The sequence below is a fragment of the Oncorhynchus nerka genome, linkage group LG27 (assembly GCF_034236695.1).
Source record: "Oncorhynchus nerka isolate Pitt River linkage group LG27, Oner_Uvic_2.0, whole genome shotgun sequence".
Lineage (NCBI taxonomy): Eukaryota > Metazoa > Chordata > Actinopteri > Salmoniformes > Salmonidae > Oncorhynchus > Oncorhynchus nerka.
This window is the reverse complement of record NC_088422.1, coordinates 46,097,201-46,118,342: the sequence shown is the minus strand read 5'-3', so window position 1 is coordinate 46,118,342 and position 21,142 is coordinate 46,097,201. Positions and strand designations below refer to the sequence as shown.

Sequence of the window (21,142 nt, the reverse complement as noted above, 5' to 3'; positions counted from 1 at the left end):
GCTACAAGCTTAGCACACCTGTATTTGGGGAGTTTCTCCCATTCTTCTCTGCAGATTCTCTCAAGCTCTGCCAGGTTGGATGGGGAGTGTCGATGCACAACTATTTTCAGGTCTCTCCAGAGATGATTGATCAGGTTCAAGTCCGGTCTCTGGCTGGGCCATTCTAGGGCATTGAGACCTGTCCCGAAGCCACTTCTGCGTTGTCTTGGCTGTATGCTTAGGGTCATTGTCCTGTTGGAAGGTGATCCTTCACCCCAGTCTGAGGTCCTGAGCACTATGGAGCAGGATTTCCTCAAGGATCTCTCTGTACTTTGCTCCGTTCATCTTTCCCTTGATCCTGACTAGTCTCCCACTACCCGCTGCTGAAAATCATCCCACAGCATGATGCTGCACCACCATGCTTCACCGTAGGAATGGTGTTGGCCAGGTGATGAGCGGTGCCTGGTTTCATCAGACGTGATGCTTTGCATTCAGGCCAAAGTGTGTCATTTTGGTTTCGTCAGACAAATTTCACCAAGGTCAGTCCCCTGGTCCTGATTGGTTCAGCTCACCCCCACTTCTTAACGCAGATGGAACCGGTGTTCATGGGACCTTAAGGTGAACCTGTTGCAGTCAACACAAGACTTGGTTGGGCACTCCAAGGGCCTTCTAACTTCCTGTCCAATTCCGGCAAGGAACAACAGTGCCTGTTCACTTCCACCATCTCCTGTTCAGATGACCTCAATCGTCTATGAATGACAGGTGCTTCCTTTTGGCACAACCTGCAGCCTCTTTTATGCCACATTCGCCTTGCAGCAACATGTGTGCGATCATAAGGATTGTAAATGAGGATGTTCTACAAATGGTGGAACATGCCTTCTAAGTCGACAATTGCCTGCACAGCCTCCCTGAATACCAGGAAGCACGCCAGCTGGTGAACAAGTCAAGGACTCTGCTTGCCACAGAAGGATTTGAGATCAGCCAATGGGCGAGTAATGTCTCAGCTGTTGTTGAGCATTTCCCTAAAGAAGCAAGATCTGTGAGCACAGAACTGTGGCTCTCCCAAGACCGTGTGGACCCTGAAGAGCCCGCGTTAGGACTCCGATGGCACTGCCCTACAGACACATTGGGGTACAACGGGTGGAGCTGATGCCCACCATGAGGACGCAGACCTCCCTTCGCAGAAAGGACAATGGAGGCTTTTAATAAGTTTGAATTAGTTACACTAATTCTGGTGTGGATGGATAAAAGCCCATTAGATTTGAATTTAGAATCCTCTAAATGTAATTTGATGTACCAGAACCTTTTAGTGATGTACACGGTTTTTTCATTTTGAGATTCCGGTGAATTATTTTTGTTTCCTTTCATGTGTTCTACCAATTATTATTGGATTATTCACCATGGCAACCAATTGTTAGTATAGAAATTGATCTTATTTCTCAGTTCGGTTGGCTTTTGTGGAGATCAGACAGTTTTAATTTGCAGGGATATTTGTGCGTTTTTTAACCAAATGTAAGTCAGAACAAATACTTATTTCACTTTTATAATATTCCTGTTGCTGCTGTTATCTGTAAATACAAGATATTTGTATGTAGAGGAGTAACTTTCTTAACTTCTTGCGTCGAGCCATCCCGGATCCGGTATCGTGACTACAGCCTCAAGCTCATTACCATAACGCAACGTTAACTATTCATGAAAATTGCAAATGAAATGAAATGAAATGAATCTATTTGCTCTCAAGCTTAGCCTTTTGTTAACAACACTGTCATCTCAGATTTTCTAAATATGCTTCTCAACCATTGCAAAACAAGCATTTGTGTAACAGTATTGATGGCTAACGTAGCATTTAGCGTAGCATTTAGCGTTAGCATTCAGCAGGCAACATTTACACAAAAAAACAGAAAAGCATTCAAATAAAATCATTTACCTTTGAAGAACTTCAGATGTTTTCAATGAGGAGACTCTCAGATAGCAAATGTTCAGTTTTATTTGTTTAGGACAAATCGCTCCGTTTTCTGCGTCACGTTTAGCTACGAAAAAAACCCTGTATCCAGGATTGTGTAAATCTATCCGCAAGCTCATTAGCATAACACAACGTTAACTATTCATGAAAATCGCAAATTAAATGAAATGAATCTATTTGCTCTCAAGCTTAGCCTTTTGTTAACAACACTGTCATCTCAGATGTTCAAAATATGCTTCTCAACCATTGCAAAACAAGCATTTGTGTAACAGTATTGATGGCTAACGTACCATTTAGCATTAGCATTCAGCATGCAACATTTACCACAAAAACCATAAAAGCATTCAAATAAAATAATTTACCTTTGAAGAACTTCAGTTGTTTTCAATGAGGAGACTCTGTTAGATAGTAAATGTTCCGTTTTTACAAAAAATATTATTTGTGTCGACTAATCGCTCCGTTTTGTTCATCGCGTTTGGGTAAGGAAAAAAATAAAATAATAAGTCATTAAAACGCGAACTTTTTTCCAAATTAACTCCATAATATCGACAGAAACATGGCAAACGATGTTTAGAATCAATCCTCAAGGTGTTTTTCACATATCTATCGACGATAAAATCCATCGTGGCAGTTTACTTTCAATTCTGAAGAAATGGAACGCGCATGGACGTACAGATTACGCACACACGTCACAATGCTGCAGACACCTCGGGGAATAGACAGAAAGCGCAGGCTCATTCCTGGCGCATTCACAGCCATATAAGGAGACATTGGAACACAGCGCCTTCAGAATCCGGGGCATTTCCTGTATGAAACTTCATCTTGGTTTCGCCTGTTGCATTAGTTCTGGGGCACGCACAGATAATATCTTTGCAGTTTTGGAGACGTCAGAGTTGTCTTTCCAAGGCTGTCAATTCCATGCATAGTCGAGCATCTTTTCGTGACAAAATATTGCGCTTAAAACGGGCACGTCTTTTTATCCAATAATGACACAGCGCCCCCATAGGTTCAACAGGTTAACGAGTTCTACTATTTTGTACAATTGGAATTAGCCTTCCAGTTGTTGTTACTGTAATGTTAATTCTCCTGAGAGGAATTATGGTGTTATTTTTCTCTTGTAAATTGTGTATAGAGAATTCTGACATTAATATAATATTGTTTATTGGATTTACATTGTAGTATTTTTTATTATTTATTTTATCCTGTTTCCCTCTGTACACAGACTACATGTATACTCTGTTGCATCATTAAAATCCTCGACTGTGCTTCTGTGTCTGTCATCACTCTTTGACCAAAGTGCAGTCCTATATCCGTTTACTCCCAGTGGCTTATCCACACATTCGAGTGCACCAGCCATCTAGCTAAGGATTTTTGTGATTATTTGTCAGTATTTTGGACAACAGTCCCATAACTTTGGTGCAGTACAACTTCATGGTTGGTGTGTCTTAGTAGCCACGCGCCCGTGTGTCTGCTGCCGGTGTTCCATATCTCATGGGAGAGCCCAGTTATTTTAAAAGTTAGGAACTATTGTTAACCAGGCAGATCGTGATTTTTATACACTAAACAACCATATAAACGCAACATGTAACAATTTCAAAGATTTCACGGAGTTGCAATTCTTATAAGGAAAGCAGTCAATTTAAATAAATTCAATAGGCCCTAATCTATGTCTTTCACATGACTGCGAATATAGATATGCATCGGTTGGTTAGTTGTTGTAGACAAGGACGCGTGGAGCACAGCAAAATCGCCTCAATTAGCCTTGCTGACTAGCTAGCTGGCTAACTAATTTAGTTGGCTAGTGTAGCTAGCTAGCTTCTTTATATCGATTTGATGCAGTCAAGACAGACACTACCATATGAGATTATAGATAACCTATAGCAGCAACAACTAACTTTTGCGAGTCGGTTTGGCTACTTTCTCTCTTTCTCCGTCCATGTCGGACACACCTGCTCCTCTTGTGCCCCTCCCCCACTTGTCTGTGCTGAAACAACAAGCAGAGAGCAAGTCCCCATTTGAAGTTGCACAAAAATGTTTTCTTTAATGCATGTGTTTTGACTATCCGGATATCCGAAAACATTCCTGATATTATTCCAATAATGTTTAACCTATTATATATGTTTCCTGTATGACCAGATAGCCACCCAGATAGCAGTGCTGATAGCCAAGGTGGCTCGTCTGGACTGTCCCCGCCAGTGGCCAGAGCTGATACCCATCCTGCTTGAGTCAGTGAAGGGTCAGGATGGGCTGCAGCAGCACAGGGCTCTACTCACCTTCTACCACGTCACCAAGACCCTGGCCTCCAAGCGCCTGGCCCAGGACAAACGACTGTTTCAAGACGTAAGGATGCCTGTCGCAACATCTCTTTCTCTCCCTCTTTTTTTCACTCTCCACTTTCCCTTTTTCTTTACTTTCCCTTTTTATTTTTTCCTCTCTTTGTGAGTCTAAACACTTAGTGCCTTCAGAAAGTATTCACACCCCTTGACTTTTTCCAGATGTTTGTGTTACAGCCTGAATTTAAAATGGATTAAATAGAGATTTTGTGTCACTGGCCTACCCACAATAATGTCAAAATTAAATATTTATGAATTAAAAATGGAAATCTGAATAAGTATTCAACCCCTTTGTTATGGCAAGCCTTATGACTACATCTATGTAACCCACACATACAATTATCTGCAAGGTACCTCAGTCGAGCATTGGATTTCAAACACAGATTCAACCACAAAGACCAGGGAGGTTTTCCAATGCTTCGCAAAGAAGGGCACCTAGATGGATAAAAATAAAAAGCGGACATTGAATATCCCTTTGCGCATGGTGAAGTTATTAATTACACTTTGGATGATGTATCAATACTAGAGGTCAACCGATTATGATTTTTCAATGCCGATAGCGATACCGATTATTGGAGGACCAATCGATACCGATTTAATCGGACAATTTATTTATTTATTTGTAATAATGACAATTAAAACAATACTGAATGAACACTTATTTTAACTTAATATAATACATCAAGAAAATCAATTTAGCCTCAGTAAATAATGAAACATGTTCAATTTGGTTTAAATAATACAAAAACAAAGTGTTGGAGAAGAAAGTAAAAGTGCAATATGTGCTATGTAAGAAAGCTAACGTTTCAGTTCCTTGCTCAGAACATGGGAACATATGAAAGCTGGTGGTTCCTTTTAACATGAGTCTTCAATATTCCCAGGTAAGAAGTTTTAGGTTGTTGTTATTATAGGAATTATAGGACTATTTCCCTCTATACCATTTGTATTTCATTAACCTTTGAATATTGGATGTTCTTATAGGCACTTTAGTAGAGCGAGTGGCGTTTGAAACGCTATTAGCGCGCGCTAACTAGCTAGCCATTCCACTTCGGTTACACCAGCTTCATCTCGGGAGTTGATAGGCTTGAAGTCATAAACAGCGCAATGCTTGACGCACAACGAAGAGCTGCTGGCAAAACGCACAAAAGTGCTGTTTGAATGAATGTTTACGAGCCTGCTTCTGCCTACCACCGCTCAGTCAGATACTTAGATACTTGTACGCTCAGTCAGATTATATGCAATGCAGGACATGCCAGATAATATCTAGTAATATCATCAACCATATGTAGATAACTAGTGATTATGATTGTTTTTTATAAGATAAATGTAATGCTAGCTAGCATCTTACCTTGGCTTACTGCATTCGCGTAACAGGCAGTCTCCTTGTGGAGTGCAACGAGAGAGAGGCAGGTTGTTATTGCATAGGACTAGTTAACTGTAAGGCTGCAAGATTGGATCCCCTGAGCTGACAAGGTGAAATCTGTCGTTCTGCCCCTGAATGAGGCAGTTATCTCACCGTTCCTAGGCCGTCATTGAAAATAAGAACATGTTCTTAACTGACCTGCTTAGTTAAATAAAGGTCTAAAAAAAATATAAAAAAATCGGCAAATGGGCGCCCAAAATACAGATTTCCGATTGTTATGAAAACTTGAAATCGGTCCTAATTAATCAGCCATTAATGAATCGGTCGACCTCTAATCAATACACCCAGTCACTACAAAGATACAGGCTTGCGGTGTACCAGGATATACCAACCCTGTTGTGGTTCGGGAGAACATGGCTTAAAGGTCAAACACTCCCATGTGAGTCTCTCTCTTTTTCTGTATCTCTCTCTATACACTGAAGTTGTTTACTAAGATGACATTGAATGTTCCTGAGTGGCCTAGTTACAGTTTTGACTTAAATCAGCTTTTAAATCTATAGCGCGACATTGGAATGGCTGTCCAGTTATGATCAACGACGAACATGACGGCACTTGAAGAATTTTAAAAAGAATGTGCAAATATTGTACCATCCAGTTGTGCAAAGCTCTTAGAGACTCAGAAAGACTCACAGCTTTAATCGTTGCTAAAGGTGAATCTAACATGTATTGACTTCGGGGTGTGAATAATTATGTAAATTAGATATTTCTGTTTCGTTTTCAGTAAATTTGCTCAAGTTTCTAAAAACATGTTTTCACTTGTCATTGTGGGGTATTGTGTGTAGTGATACATGAAAAAAATTCAGGCTGTAACACAACAAAATGTGGATTAAGTCAAGGGGTATGAATATTTCTAAGGGCACTGTATTTCTCCCGTGCATTCACTCTCTGTAGTTCTCAATTTTATTTCCTTCCTCCACCTGCCCGTCCCTGCTGCTCTCTTCCTCGGTTTGATACATGTGCTGTGCCAGCCTTGGCCTCTGGGGGTCTCTGTTTAGCTGTGTGCTGACTTCTCTGCAGTGTGTGTGTGTGTACAGATGCTCAGACTCTGAAGTAACACCATTTCCCCTCTATGTTTTTTAAAGACGATAAGTCTTTACATAAAGCGTGGGGTCAGACTGTGGGCTGTGTGGGCAATCTTTCAGAGACTCATTAAACTGAGATTTTTAATGATGCAGGCAGTGATGTTGATTTCAGTACTAAATGGCCCATCAACAAACACAGCTATCCTCCGCACAACCCAGTGTCAACGCGGTGGCTCACAGAAAACACCAAGAAACAGACAAAAAACTAGTCCATGGCATTGGGCAACCAGAGCTCCACATTAATCGATAATGAATCGTATCCAATTTCAATTTCCCCTGTGAATTTTTTTTCATCTTTGTAGGACTGGTCCATATGGCCAAAGTATTATATCATATTTATACAAATAAAATTGAAATTTGTTTGATATTTTATGTTGTGAAATAATAACAAAAATGTAAACGCAACATGAAACAACTTCAAAGATTTTACTGAGTTTACGGTCCATGAGGAAATCAGTCGATTTAAATAAATAAATGATGCCCTAATCTATGGATTTCACAACACTGGGAATACAGATATGTGTCTGTTGGTCACAGATACATTCAAAATGTGTGTCACAGTGGGCCTCAGGATCTCATCATGGTATTTCTGTTTATTGAAATTGCCATTGATAAAATGCATTTTAGTTCGTTGTCTGTAGCTTATGCCTCCCCGTACCGTAACCGCACTGCCACCATGGGGCACTCTGTTCACAACGTTGACATCCACAAACTGCTCGCCCACACGACGCCGTACACGTGGTCTGAGGTTGTGAGGCCGGTTGGACGTACTGCCAAATTTTATAAAATGACGTTTGAGGCGGCTTATGGTAGAGAAATGAACGTTACATTCTCTGGTAACAGCTCTGGTAGACATTTCTGCAGTCAACATGCCAATTGCGCGCTCCCTCAACTTGAGACATTGTGGCATTGTGTTGTGACAAAGCCGCACATTTTAGAGTTGCCTTTTATTGGCCCCGGCACAAGGTGCACCTGTGTAATGATCATGCTGTTGAATCAGCTTCTTGATATGCCACACCTGTCAGGTGGATGGATTATCTTTGCAAATGAGAAATGCTCACTAACAGGGATGTAAATCAATTTGAGAAATAAGCTTTTGTGTGTTTGGAACATGTTTTATTTCATGAAACATGGGAGTAACACTTTACATGTTGCATTCATTTTTTTGTTCAGTGTAATACAAATTCTCCGTTAGCTTTTTCAGTAGTAAGTGATTACATTGAGTTTTTCTCCATTCGGATTGTTTTATACTATTCAAACTTCCACCCAAAATTATTTTTCAGCATTTTCATTAATTTCTGCATTTCCCGCACGATATGAGCATAAAATTCGAGGCATTATTTTGACCAAATATTGCAATTGTTATTTGACTTGCAATTTAGATCAATTTAGGATTAAAACACTTGGCTGACCTGTTGAAATCATGGAAATAGAATAATTATTCAAATTCTGTAGTTGGCATTAACCCAAACCCATCCAAGCATCAATACTAGTATAGAGTGAAATACAGTATACCGCCCAGCCCTAGCTCTGTGCTTCGAGGACGGCCTTTTACCTCTGAATGATTCAAATATGTTAAGGAGTGTTTTAGTTAGTCCTCCCTACTTAACCTGTCCTCTGGTGTTGGCCTCAGGTTGGCTGAGGCTGAGCAGACTGATCTGAGAAGGTTGATTTTTAGACTGAATAGTAAAAGTAACAGTACAGTAACTCTGCAGGCCTGGATAATACACTCGCTACATAGTGTGGTCCTCTAGCTCAGTTGGTAGTGAGTTCGATTCACGCCACCACATATACATGAAAAAAATTATGAGCGCATAGGTCCATTCAGATAAAAGTGTCTGCTTAATGGCATACATAATAATAATGTTCATGCAGGCCATATCTCTGTCCCTTTTCAGTAGTTCTGAGAAGCAGGTGTGTCAGTTCTCCCAGACAGGTTGGATGGACTGATAAACACGCACCAGGGGTTCAGTTAGGAAAATGTGTCGCTGAATATTTGACTGGCATCGTTTTAATTTACCAGACATTTGAGAAATTTATGGGACCCATATGGTGTCCACTCACAGTGCTCAGAATGACAGAAATCCCATTTAGATTATGGTAATTCGTATTAATACAAGTCAAGGATGCAATGATGTGCGGTCCTTCTTACCGAATTCTGATGTGCACTTTGAAGATGTTAGAATAACTGTCCACATTTGACTTTTCCTCAGCTCACGGACAGCAAAATCACTAGCCTATGTCAATCTACTATTCCCCCATAGTATAAAATTTGACCTATTCTATTGGTCAGCTTGGCGTGAACGAAAATGTCCTATTCCATACACTCTGGGACCGTTGTGGGGCGATGGATCCCAAATTCATACAACCAGTGTGCCTAGGCTACATAAAAGAAAAGTAAAATGCAATGAGTCTGATGCTACAGATCAGAACATTTAGCTTGTTCACATTTTAAGCACAGCAATGTGCACAAGGCAGTAGGCTATGCACGAATGTTTGTTCCGTAATGCAATTAGTGGGAAAACGCGCACCGCTCATGCTAGCGGTTTCACGTGACAGATGAAAATATCCATTAGACATTTAGAAAGAGGACAGATCTAATTTTATTTAAAAAAATATATATTTCACCTTTATTTAACCAGTTGCGACGAGCAAACCCGTATCCGGGAGCGTAATCATAGCCTCAAGCGCATTAGCATAACGCAACTTTTCCTATTCATGAAAATCGCAAATGAAATGAAATAAATATATTCAAACATAAGCTTAGCCTTTTGTTAACAACACTGTCATCTCAGATTTTCAAAATATGCGCTACAGCCAACGCTAGACAAGCATTTGTGTAAGTTTATCTTGGCATAATGCTATGCTAGGCTCTGCTGGCAGCAGGCAACATTTTCACGAAATTAAGAAAAGCAACCAAATTAAATCATTTACCTTTGAAGAACTTCAGATGCTTTCACTCGGGAGACTCCCGGTTAGATAGCAAATGTTCCTTTTTTTCAAAAAGATAATTTTTGTAGGCAAAAAAGCTTCCGTTTCTTCACCATGCTTGGCTGAAAAATAGACCGAAAAATGCTACAACTATAACGCCAAACTTTTTTCAAACTTAGCTACATAATATCGACAGAAACACGGCAAACATTGTTTAGGATCCATCCTCAAGGTGTTTTTAACAAATATATTCGATAATATATCTGCAGAGGCAGTTGGTTTCTCATAAGAAGCGATTGGAAAAATGGCTACCTCAGTATTTTACGCAAGGTTTTCTGCGGGAGACACCATGTGACCACATGCCATATATGGTCCCTTACAGCCATTCTTCAAGGGAAATGCCTAAAAAGACGTCACAGTGCTGTAGACACCTTGGGGAAAATGTGGAAAACGCAAGCTCATTCGTAGCTCATTCACAGCCATATAAGGAGTCATTGGCATGAGGCGGTTTCAAAAAATGTGTCACTTCCTGGTTGGATTTTTATCTGGGTTTCGCCTGTAACATCAATCCTGTGGCACTCACAGACAATATCTTTGCAGTTTTGGAAACGTCAGTGTCTTCTTTCCAAAGCTGTCAATTATATGCATAGTCAAGCATCTTTTCGTGACAAAATATCTTGTTTAAAACGGGAACGTTTTTCATCCAAAAATTAAAATAGCGCCCCCTAAATCCAACTGGTTAACCAGGTAGGCTAGTTGAGAACAAGTTCTCATTTACAACTGTGACCTGGCCAAGATAAAGCATAGCAGTGTGAACAGATAACAACACAAAGTTACACATGGAGTAAACAATAAACAAGTCAATAACACAGTAGAAAAAAAGAGTCTATATACATTGTGTGCAAAAGGCATGAGGAGGTAGGCGAATAATTACAATTTAGCAGATTAACACTGGAGTGATAAATGATCAGATGGTCATGTGCAGGTAGAGATAATGGTGTGCATAAGCGCAGAAAAGGAAATAAATAAAAACAGTATGGGGATGAGGTAGGTGAAATGGGTGGGCTATTTACCGATGGACTATGTACAGCTGCAGCGATCGGTTAGCTGCTCAGATAGCAGATGTTTAAAGTTGGTGAGGGAGATAAAAGTCTCCAACTTTTGCGATTTTCTTCGTTCTAGTCACAGGCAGCAGAGAACTGGAAGGAAAGGCGGCCAAATGAGGTGTTGGCTTTAGGGATGATCAGTGAGATACACCTGCTGGAGCGCGTGCTACGGGTGGGTGTTGCCATCGTAACCAGTGAACTGAGATAAGGCGGAGCTTTACCTAGCATGGACTTGTAGATGACCTGGAGCCAGTGGGTCTGGCGACGAATATGTAGCGAGGGCCAGCCGACTAGAGCATACAGGTCGCAGTGGTGGGTGGTATAAGGTGCTTTAGTAACAAAATGGATGCCACTGTGATAAACTGCATCCAGTTTGCTGAGTAGAGTATTGGAAGCTATTTTGTAGATGACATCGCCGAAGTCGAGGATCGGTAGGATAGTCAGTTTTACTAGGGTAAGTTTGGCGGCGTGAGTGAAGGAGGCTTTTTGTTGCGAACTAGAAAGCCGACTCTAGATTTTGATTTTAGATTGGAGATGTTTGATATGAGTCCGGAAGGAGAGTTTACACTCTAGCCAGAAACCTAGGTACTTATAGATGTTCACGTATTCTAGGTCGGATATGCAGCAACTAGCATAGATTGCGCAAAGTACATAACCCTAATTGCTACTGTAAATCGTTCTGAATAAGTGTCTGCTAAATGACTAAAATAGAAATGTAATATGACTAGGATTGTGCCTTTGGCTACTGGACAATGGAAGGAAGTTTATATAAAATAATTGCCTCCGCAGATGTGGTCTGATTTTGGCTTGGCTACTTTGACACAAGGTAAAGCTTGCCTCATAGGATGTAGTAAAATGTTCAGGTTTCAAACAACTAGGCATATGTTTTCCAAATGCATGCTGCCTCCAGCTCATTGCAAGTTGCCTGCCTTGCAAGTTGCTTGCACGTTGCCTGCCTTCCGTTGCCTATGCATTCATTTGCTGTTTGAAATGCTGTAGCAGCAGTTCTCACACTGACAGATTTTCAGCTCAAAGGCTCTGTATCTGTATGTTGTACGAGTGTGATAAATGAAACACATAATGAATATGATGTACACACACCAATTTAATATTCAGGAAATTATGCAAATTAACCTACAAATCGATAAGCATGACCAGTCAAAAGTGTTTCCATCAAAGCATTATTTTGCAATGGGATTTTTTCTTCTCCTGGACAATTGGGTGGCACCAATTTTGTTTATCGACGTTTCAATTTTTTTTTATCGGCCAAAAGCTGACTATTACTGACTAACAAAAACCTGGACACACATGGATGGATGGGACATTAATAACTGGCTCTCGGTTTAATTGGCCACTGGCTGCTCCCTGTAAACACTGGCACTCTGCCAGCTGCACATGACTGCCTCGTGGGCTGCTGGTAGAAAAATGACTGAGGAATGGGGAGAGAGGGAGGATGAGATACAGGGAGGAAATATTACTGAGAGATGGAGAAAGGGAGTAGAGCATAAGTGAGGGGAGAATGATAGAGGAATCACAGAGTAACTTTCATGAACAAAAAAAATCTTTGACAATCAGATGTTTTAGGCTTAGTTGTAGTGAGACATGTCAATTCTGGTCTTCATTTTGATAGTTTGTCTAAAGGGATATATTTAGGTATTTTAAGTAGTGTAGTGCTCTTTGCCCCTAGCGGTTCAACCCTCCCATTGAAATCGTGATGTCAAGGCACCTTCAGAAGGTTCTATTACATCATCTCAAGGTAAGGGTTCGGTATGAAATACACTCTTTTCTAGATGTGCTGAGTGGTACTTCCTCAAGGTTTTACTATAAAAGCAGGTGACAGGTGCTCCCTTATTTAGCAATGTTCTTGTTAAGTGGAGTGTGCCAACATATTTTGCATGCTTCCTTGAGTAGACTACTGACGTTACACAAAATTCTAAAAGCAGTAAGCCATATTCCCACATATGACCAAATTCAATGTTTTTGCTTTCTGTTTCATACACTTCTAATGTGCTTTTGGAATTTTTTTCTACCTGCTATGACTTGGTGTCGCAGTCTGCTAAGACAGTTGGGTCATAGTTTAATGGTTGTTAGTTCTAATCCCACGTGGGGCAGATCTTTTTTTAAATGACTTTTTATAATTTACTTACAATAATCATCTCGTGCCCACACACTTATAATTCTGAAAAGTGAAATCATTCCTGTGAGAGAGGTCACCCTTGTAGTAGTTGTCGGTGTTCTTTTTCTTCTCAACGTGTTACCACGTTAAATGTGAGTCCACAGTTCAAAGATTGAGGTGCCCCGTGGTGGATTCAGACTTACACCACAAGTGGCAATAGATGTAAGGAACTCGCCGCCTTACCACTGTGCGCTAACTGTCAAGGGCTGTATATGCTCTCGATGCCAAAGAAAGAATTGGTTTTGGGGGTGACTAGAGAGATATACCTGCTGGAGCGTGTGCTACAGTTGGGAGATGCTATGGTGACCAGCGAGCTGAGATAAGGGGGGACTTAGCAGGGTCTTGTAGATGACATGGAGCCAGTGGGTTTGGCGACGAGTATGAAGCGAGGGCCGGCCAACGAGAGCGTACAGGTCGCAATGGTGGGTAGTATATGGGGCTTTGGTGACAAAACGGATTGCATTGTGATAGACTGCATCCAATTTGTTGAGTAGGGTATTGGAGGCTGTTTTGTAAATGACATCGCCAAAGTCGAGGATTGGTAGGATGGTCAGTTTTACAAGGGTATCTTTGGCAGCATGAGTGAAGGATGCTTTGTTGCGAAATAGGACGCCAATTCTAGATTTAACTTTGGATTGGAGATGTTTGATATGGGTCTGGAAGGAGAGTTTACAGTCTAACCAGACACCTAAGAATTTGTAGTTGTCCACGTATTCTAAGTCAGAGCCGTCCAGAGTAGTGATGTTGGACAGGCGGCTAGGTGCAGGTAGCGATCGGTTGAAGAGCATGCATTTAGTTTTACTTGTATTTAAGAGCAATTTGAGGCCACGGAAGGAGAGTTGTATGGCATTGAAGCTTGCCTGGAGGGTTGTTAACACAGTGTCCAAAGAAGGGCCAGATGTATACAGAATGGTGTCCTCTGCGTAGAGGTGGATCAGAGAATTACCAGCAGCAAGAGTGACATCATTGATTTATACAGAGAAAAGAGTTGGCCTGAGAATTGACCCCTGTGGCACCCCCAAAGAGACTGCCAGAGGTCCGGACAACAGGCCCTCTGATTTGACACACTGAACTCTGTCTGAGAAGTAGTTGGTGATCCAGGCGATGCAGTAATTTGAGAAACCAAGGCGGTTGAGTCTGCCGATAAGAATGCAGTGATTGACAGAGTCAAAAGCCTTGGCCAGGTCGATGAAGACGGGTTCACAGTACTGTCTTTTATCCATGGCGGTTATGGTATCATTTAGGACCTTGAGTGTGGCTGGGGTGCACCCATAACCAGCTTGGAAATCAGATTGCATAGTGGAGAAGGTTCGGTGGGATTCGTAATGGTTGATGTTTTGTTTGTTAATTAACTTGACTTTCGAAGACTTTAGGGAAGGATAGATATAGGTCTGTAACAGTCTGGGTCTAGAGTGTCTCCCCGTTTGAAGAGGGGGATGACCGCGGCATCTTTCCAATCTTAGGGTTTCTCAGATGATAGGAAAGAGAGGGTGAACAGGCTAGTAATAGGGGTTGCAACAATTTCGGTGGATAATTTTAGAAAGAGAGGTTCCAGATTGTCTAGCCAAGCTGATTTGTAGGGATCCAGATTTTGCAGCTCTTTCATTACATCAACTGTCTGGATTTGGGTGAATGGGGAGGCTTGGGCAAGTTGCTGCAGGGGGTGCTGAGCTGTTGGCCGGGGTAGGGGTAGCCAAGTGGAAAGCATGGCCGTAGAAAAATGCTTATTGAAATGATCGATTATCGTAGATTTATCGGTGGTGACAGTGTTTCCTAGCCTCAGTGCAGTGGGCAGCTGGGAGGAGGTGCTGTTATTCTCCATGGACTTTAGTGTCCCAAAACTTTTTGGAATTAGTGCTACTTGATGCAAATTTCTGTTTGAAAAAGGTATCCTTTGCTTTCCTAACTGCCTGTGTATATTGGTTCCTGGCTTCCCTGAAAAGTTGCATATCGCGGTGGCTATTCGATGCTTATGCAGAACGCCACAGGATGTTTTTGTGTTGGTCAAGGGCAGTCAAATCTGGGGTGAACCAAGGACTATATCTGTTCTTAGTTTTTTACTTTTTTTGAATGGGGCATGCTTATTTAAGATTGTGAGTAAAGCACTTTTAAAGAGCAACCAGGCATCCTCTACTGACGGGATGGGGTCAATATCCTTCCAGGATACCCGGGCCAGGTCGATTAGAAAGGCCTGCTCGCTGAAGTGTTTTAGTGAGCATTTGATAGTGATGAGGAGTGGTCGTTTGACCGCTGACCCATTACGCACGCAGACAATGAGGCCGTGATCACTGAGATCCGGGTTGAAAACAGCAGAGGTGTATTTAGAGGGCAAGTTGGTCAGGATGATATCTAAGATGGTTACGGATTTAGGGTTGTACTTTGTAGGCTCCTTGATAATTTGTGTGAGATTGAGGGCATCTAGTTTAGTTTGTTGGATTGCCGGGGTGTTAAGCATGTCACCTAACAGTACAAACTCTGACGATAGATGGGGGGGGCAATCAATTCACATATGGTGTCCAGGACACGGCTGGGGGTCTATAACAAGCGGCAACGGTGAGAGACTTGTTTCTGGAAAGGTGGATTTTTAAAAGTGTAAACTCGAATTGTTTGGGTACAGACCTGGATAGTATGACAGAACTCTGCAGGCTATCTCTGCAGTAGATTGCAACTCCGCACCCTTTGGCAGTTCTGTCTTGTCAGAAAATGTATAGTTAGGGGATGGAAATTTCAGGATTTTTCGTGGCCTTCATAAACCAGTATTCAGACACGGCTAGGACATCCAGGTCGGCAGAGTGCTAAAGCAGTGAATAAAACAAATTCAGGGAGGAGGCTTTCGGTAATGTTACCAAGATTTTTCAACGTTATTCAATACATCTTAAGTTCCAGCTCCTCCAGAGTAGTTCAATAACATTTGTGTTATAATGGGTGTCAGAACAGACTGATTGGTTATAGTCCTAATCCCAGAGCCATTGCTGGCACATGACACCCCTAATCACTCCTGGATTGTCTACAAGAATCATCTTAATGGAGTAAATGTTAGAATAGGGAGGGAATATCAGTGCCTGTAAAATGCCTGTATGTCAGGATGGTTGAATGGAATTAAGGAATAAATGGCATACAGGAAATGTAGTGTTTTGGTTACTTAGAGTGAAATGGATTTATTCTTTACTTTATCCGTGGCACCATTTCCATCAAGCCTATAAAGTGCTGACTGTGATGGGTGTTTTTGTGGCACCTTCATTTTAAGACTAAATGACTTTGGCATTCAACAATCTCAAATTTGCTTTTTCAAATAAGCATTTGTGGATAATTCTTTGACGGTGTGACAGGGAATTGAAGCACCGGAAACTTAAATTCTCAATGACGAATAGCTTATTCCAGCATGGTTCTTTTTTTCTCTTTTACTCGCAGGCATGCGGGCGGGCGGGCTGATGGGCGTGATTGAATACATACACTACCGTTCAAAAGTTTGGGGTCACTTAGAAATATCCTTGTTTTTTAAAGCAAAGCTATTTTTTTGTCAATTAAAATAACATCAAATTGATCAGAAATATGGTATAGACATTGTTAATGTTGTAAATGACTATTGTAATTGGAAACGGCTGATTTAAAAAATAAAATGGAATATCTACATACTTGCAGAAACCCAGTCTCAACGTCAACAGTGAAGAGGCGACCCCGGGATGCTGGCCTTCTAGGCAGAGTTCCTCTGTCCAGTGTCTCTGTTATTTTGCCCATCTTAACCTTTTCTTTTTGTTGGCCAATCTGAGATATGGCTTTTTCTTTGCAACTCTGCATAGAAGGCCAGCATCCCGGAGTCGCCTCTTCACTGTTGACATTGAGACTGGTGTTTTGTGGGTACTATGTAATGAAGCTGCCAGTTGAGGACTTGTGAGGCATCTGTTTCTCAAACTAGACACTAATGTACTTGTCCTCTTGATCAGTAGTACACCGGGGCCTCCCACTTCTCTTTCTACTCTGGTTAGAGCCAGTTTGCGCTGTTCTGTGAAGGAAGTAGTACACAGCAGTGTGTACGAGATCTTCAGATTCTTGGCAATTTCTCGCATGGAATAGACTTCATTTCTCAGAACAAGAATAGACTGATGAGTTTCAGAAGAAAGTTATTTATTTCTGGCCTATTTGAGCCTGTAATCGAACCAAATGCTGATGCTTCAGATACTCAACTAGTCTAAAGGCGGCCAGTTTTATTGCTTCTTTATTCAGAACAACAGTTTTCAGCTGTGCTAACATAATTGCAAAAGGGTTTTCTAATGATCAATTAGCCTTTTAAAATGGTAAACTTGGATTAGATAACACATCGTGCCATTGGAACACAGGAGTGATTGTTGCTGACAATGGGCCTCTGTACACCTATGTAGATATTCCATAAATAATTGTCCGTTTCGAGCTCCAATAGTCATTTACAACATTAACAATGTCTATACTGTATTTCTGATCAATATGATGTTATTTTAATGGACAAAAAATATGCTTTTCTTTCAAAAACGAGGACATTTCTAAGTGACCCCAAAACGGTAGTGTATGTTAGTGGCCGCTGGGTTGAAGAGATGTTTGTCTGTGTTTTTGCAGAATGAAAGATGGAGCGACGGAATGAGATTGAGTGGGGGTGGGAAAGCGGCCTTAAAAAGTATTAAAAGCTTTTATCTGTGCCAGTGTTTGAATAATGAGGCTTCTTGCCTTCAGTGGAGAGGAGGAACAGGCCTCTTTTGTATCAAATACATGTATTATTCGACAGGCGGGCTACCTTCATTCAAATTCATTGATGACAGAGACCCATTATGTCCTTCTCCTCTCTGTCATCCTCTCTCTCCATCCTCGATTCTCTTCTATTCCTATTTCTGTCTCTATACACCTCTTCCTCCTCTTCTTTTTTCTCCATACATCTTTTCTCCTCTCTCTTATGCCTCTCCCAATCGGTCTGGCCACTCTCTTTCTCTCTGATCCTCTGAAGGCCCTTTTGTTCGTCTTGTGACTGACAGGTAGGAGGGATTGAGCATGGTGTGATAAACGAGTGTCAGGAACACGCACACACAAACTCGCCATGATGAACGAGTGTCTGGATGGATGGGACCTTGTTTGGGGCTTTGATATTCCATACCTTGTTGCTTGAAAACGGAATGGAGGGATGAGCGGGAATAAAACATTCAACATTCTTATTAATGTAATACTTTGTTGTTTTTAAAAATCTGATTACTCTGATCTGTGGAATCGCAAACTCGTATTACCGATGGTGAACGAAAAATTGCATTATCTCAATTTAGAGGTCGATCAATAATGATTTTTCGATGCCGATTATTTGCGGACCAAAAAAGCTGATGCCGATTAATCGGCCGATTTTTATTTATTTATTTGTAATTATGACAATTACAACAATATATATATATATATATGTTCACCTTTATTTAACCAGGTAGGCAAGTTGAGAAGTTCTCGTTTACAATTGCGACCTGGCCAAGATAAAGCAAAGCAGTTAGACAGATACAACAACACAGAGTTACACATGGAGTAAAACAAACATACAGTCAATAATACAGTAGAAACAAGTCTATATACGATGTGAGCAAATGAGGTGAGATAAGGGAGGTAAAGGCAAAAAAAAGGCCATGGTGGCAAAGTAAATACAATATAGCAAGTAAAACACTGGAATGGTAGATTTGCAGTGGAAGAATGTGCAAAGTACAAATAAAAAATAATGGGGTGCAAAGGAGCAAAATAAATAAAATAAAATAAATACAGTAGGGAAAGAGGTAGTTGTTTGGGCTAAATTATAGGTGGGCTATGTACAGGTGCAGTAATCTGTGAGCTGCTCTGACAGCTGGTGCTTAAAGCTAGTGAGGGAGATAAGTGTTTCCAGTTTCAGAGATTTTTGTAGTTCGTTCCAGTCATTGGCAGCAGAGAACTGGAAGGAGAGGCGGCCAAAGAAAGAATTGGTTTTGGGGGTGACCAGAGAGATATACCTGCTGGAGCGCATGCTACAGGTAGGTGATGCTATGGTGACCAGCGAGCTGAGATAAGGGGGGACTTTACCTCGCAGGGTCTTGGAAATGACATGGAGCCAGTGGGTTTGGCGACGAGTATGAAGCGAGGGCCAGCTAACGAGAGCATACAGGTCGCAGTGGTGGGTAGTATATGGGGCTTCGGTGACAAAACGGATGGCACTGTGATGGACTGCATCCAATTGGTTGAGTAGGGTATTGGAGGCTATTTTGTAAATGACATCGCCGAAGTCAAGGATTGGTAGGATGGTCAGTTTTACGAGGGTATGTTTTGCAGCATGAGTGAAGGATGCTTTGTTGCGAAATAGGAAGGCAATTCTAGATTTAACTTTGGATAGGAGATGTTTGATGTGGGTCTGGAAGGAGAGTTTACAGTCTAACCAGACACCTAGGTATTTGTAGTTGTCCACGTATTCTAAGTCAGAGCCGTCCAGAGTAGGGATGTTGGACAGGCGGGTAGGTGCAGGCATCGATCGGTTGAAGAGCATGCATTTAGTTTTACTTGTATTTAAGAGCAATTGGAGGCCACGGAAGGAGAGTTGTATGGCATTGAACCTTGCCTGGAGGGTTGTTAACACAGTGTCCAAAGAAGGGCCAGAAGTATACAGAATGGTTTCGTCTACGTAGAGGTGGATCAGAGACTCACCAGCAGCAAGAGCGACATCATTGATGTATACAGAGAAGAGAGTCGGTCCAAGAATTGAACCCTGTGGCACCCCCATAGAGACTGCCAGAGGTCCGGACAGCAGACCCTCCGATTTGACACACTGAACTCTATCAGAGAAGTAGTTGGTGAACCAGGCGAGGCAATCATTTGAGAAACCAAGGCTGTTGAGTCTGCCGATGATGATGTGGTGATTGACAGAGTCGAAAGCCTTGGCCAGATCAATGAATACAGCTGCACAGTATTGTTTCTTTATCGATGGCGGTTAAAATATCGTTTATGACCTTGAGCGTGGCTGAGGTGTACCCATGACCAGCTCTGAAACCAGATTGCATAGCAGAGAGGGTATGGTGAGATTCGAAATGGTCGGTAATCTGCTTGTTGACTTGGCTTTCGAAGACCTTAGAAAGGCAGGGTAGGATAGATATAGGTCTGTAGCAGTTTGGGTCAAGAGTGTCCCCCCCCTTTGAAGAGGGGGATGACCGCAGCTGCTTTCCAATATTTGGGAATCTCAGACAACACCAAAGAGAGATTGAACAGGCTAGTAATAGGGGTTGCAACAATTTTGGCAGGTAATTTTTTAGAAAGAAAGGGTCCAGATTGTCTAGCCCGGATGATTTGTAGGGGTCCAGATTTTGCAGCTCTTTCAGAACATCAGCTGACTGAATTTGGGCGAAGGAGAAATGGGGAAGGCTTGGGCGAGTTGCTGTGGGGGTGCAGTGCTGTTGACCGGGGTAGGGGTAGCCAGGTGGAAAGCATGGCAGAGTTTGTGTTGCAGGAAGCAAATTTCTGCTTGAAAAGGCTAGCCTTGGGGTTTCTAATCGCCTGTGTATAATGGTTTCTAGCTTCCCTGAAAAGCTGCATATCACGGGGGCTGTTCGATGCTAATGCAGAACGCTATAGGATGTTTTTGTGTTGGTTAAGGGCAGCCCTCTACCGACGGGATGAGATCAATATCCTTCCAGGATACCCCGGCCAGGTCGATTAGAAAGGCCTGCTCGCTGAAGTGTTTCAGGGAGCGTTTGACAGTGATGAGTGGAGGTCGTTTGACCGCTGACCCATTACGGATGCAGGCAATGAGGCAGTGATCGCTGAGATCTTGGTTGAAGACAGTAGAGGTGTATTTAGAGGGCAAGTTGGTTAGGATGATATCTATGAGGGTGCCCGTGTTTACGGATTTGGGGAGGTACCTGGTAGGTTCATTGATAATTTGTGTGAGATTGAGCGCATCAAGCTTAGAATGTAGGATGGCTGGGGTGTTAAAAGCATGTTCCAGTTTAGGTCACCTAGCAGCACGAGCTCTGAAGATAGATGGGGGGCAATCAGTTCACATATGGTGTCCAGAGCACAGCTGGGGGCAGAGGGTGGTCTATAGCAGGCGGAAACGGTGAGAGACTTGGCTTTTAGAGAGGTGGATTTTTAAAAGTAGAATTGTTTGGGTACAGACCTGGATAGTAGGACAGAACTC

General features: G+C 41.9%; 1 protein-coding gene across 2 annotated transcripts in view; it reads left to right on the top strand.

Moving 5' to 3' along the window:
- The window catches only part of ipo11 (importin 11), a 275,946-nt gene that overhangs the window by 33,976 nt on the left and 220,828 nt on the right, over nucleotides 1–21,142 (top strand). For both annotated transcript variants that reach the window (XM_029638398.2, XM_029638396.2), the window contains exon 5: nucleotides 4,079–4,282. In XM_029638398.2, the coding sequence (XP_029494258.2) occupies nucleotides 4,079–4,282 (204 nt within the window). The remainder of the gene's footprint in view (nucleotides 1–4,078; nucleotides 4,283–21,142) is intronic.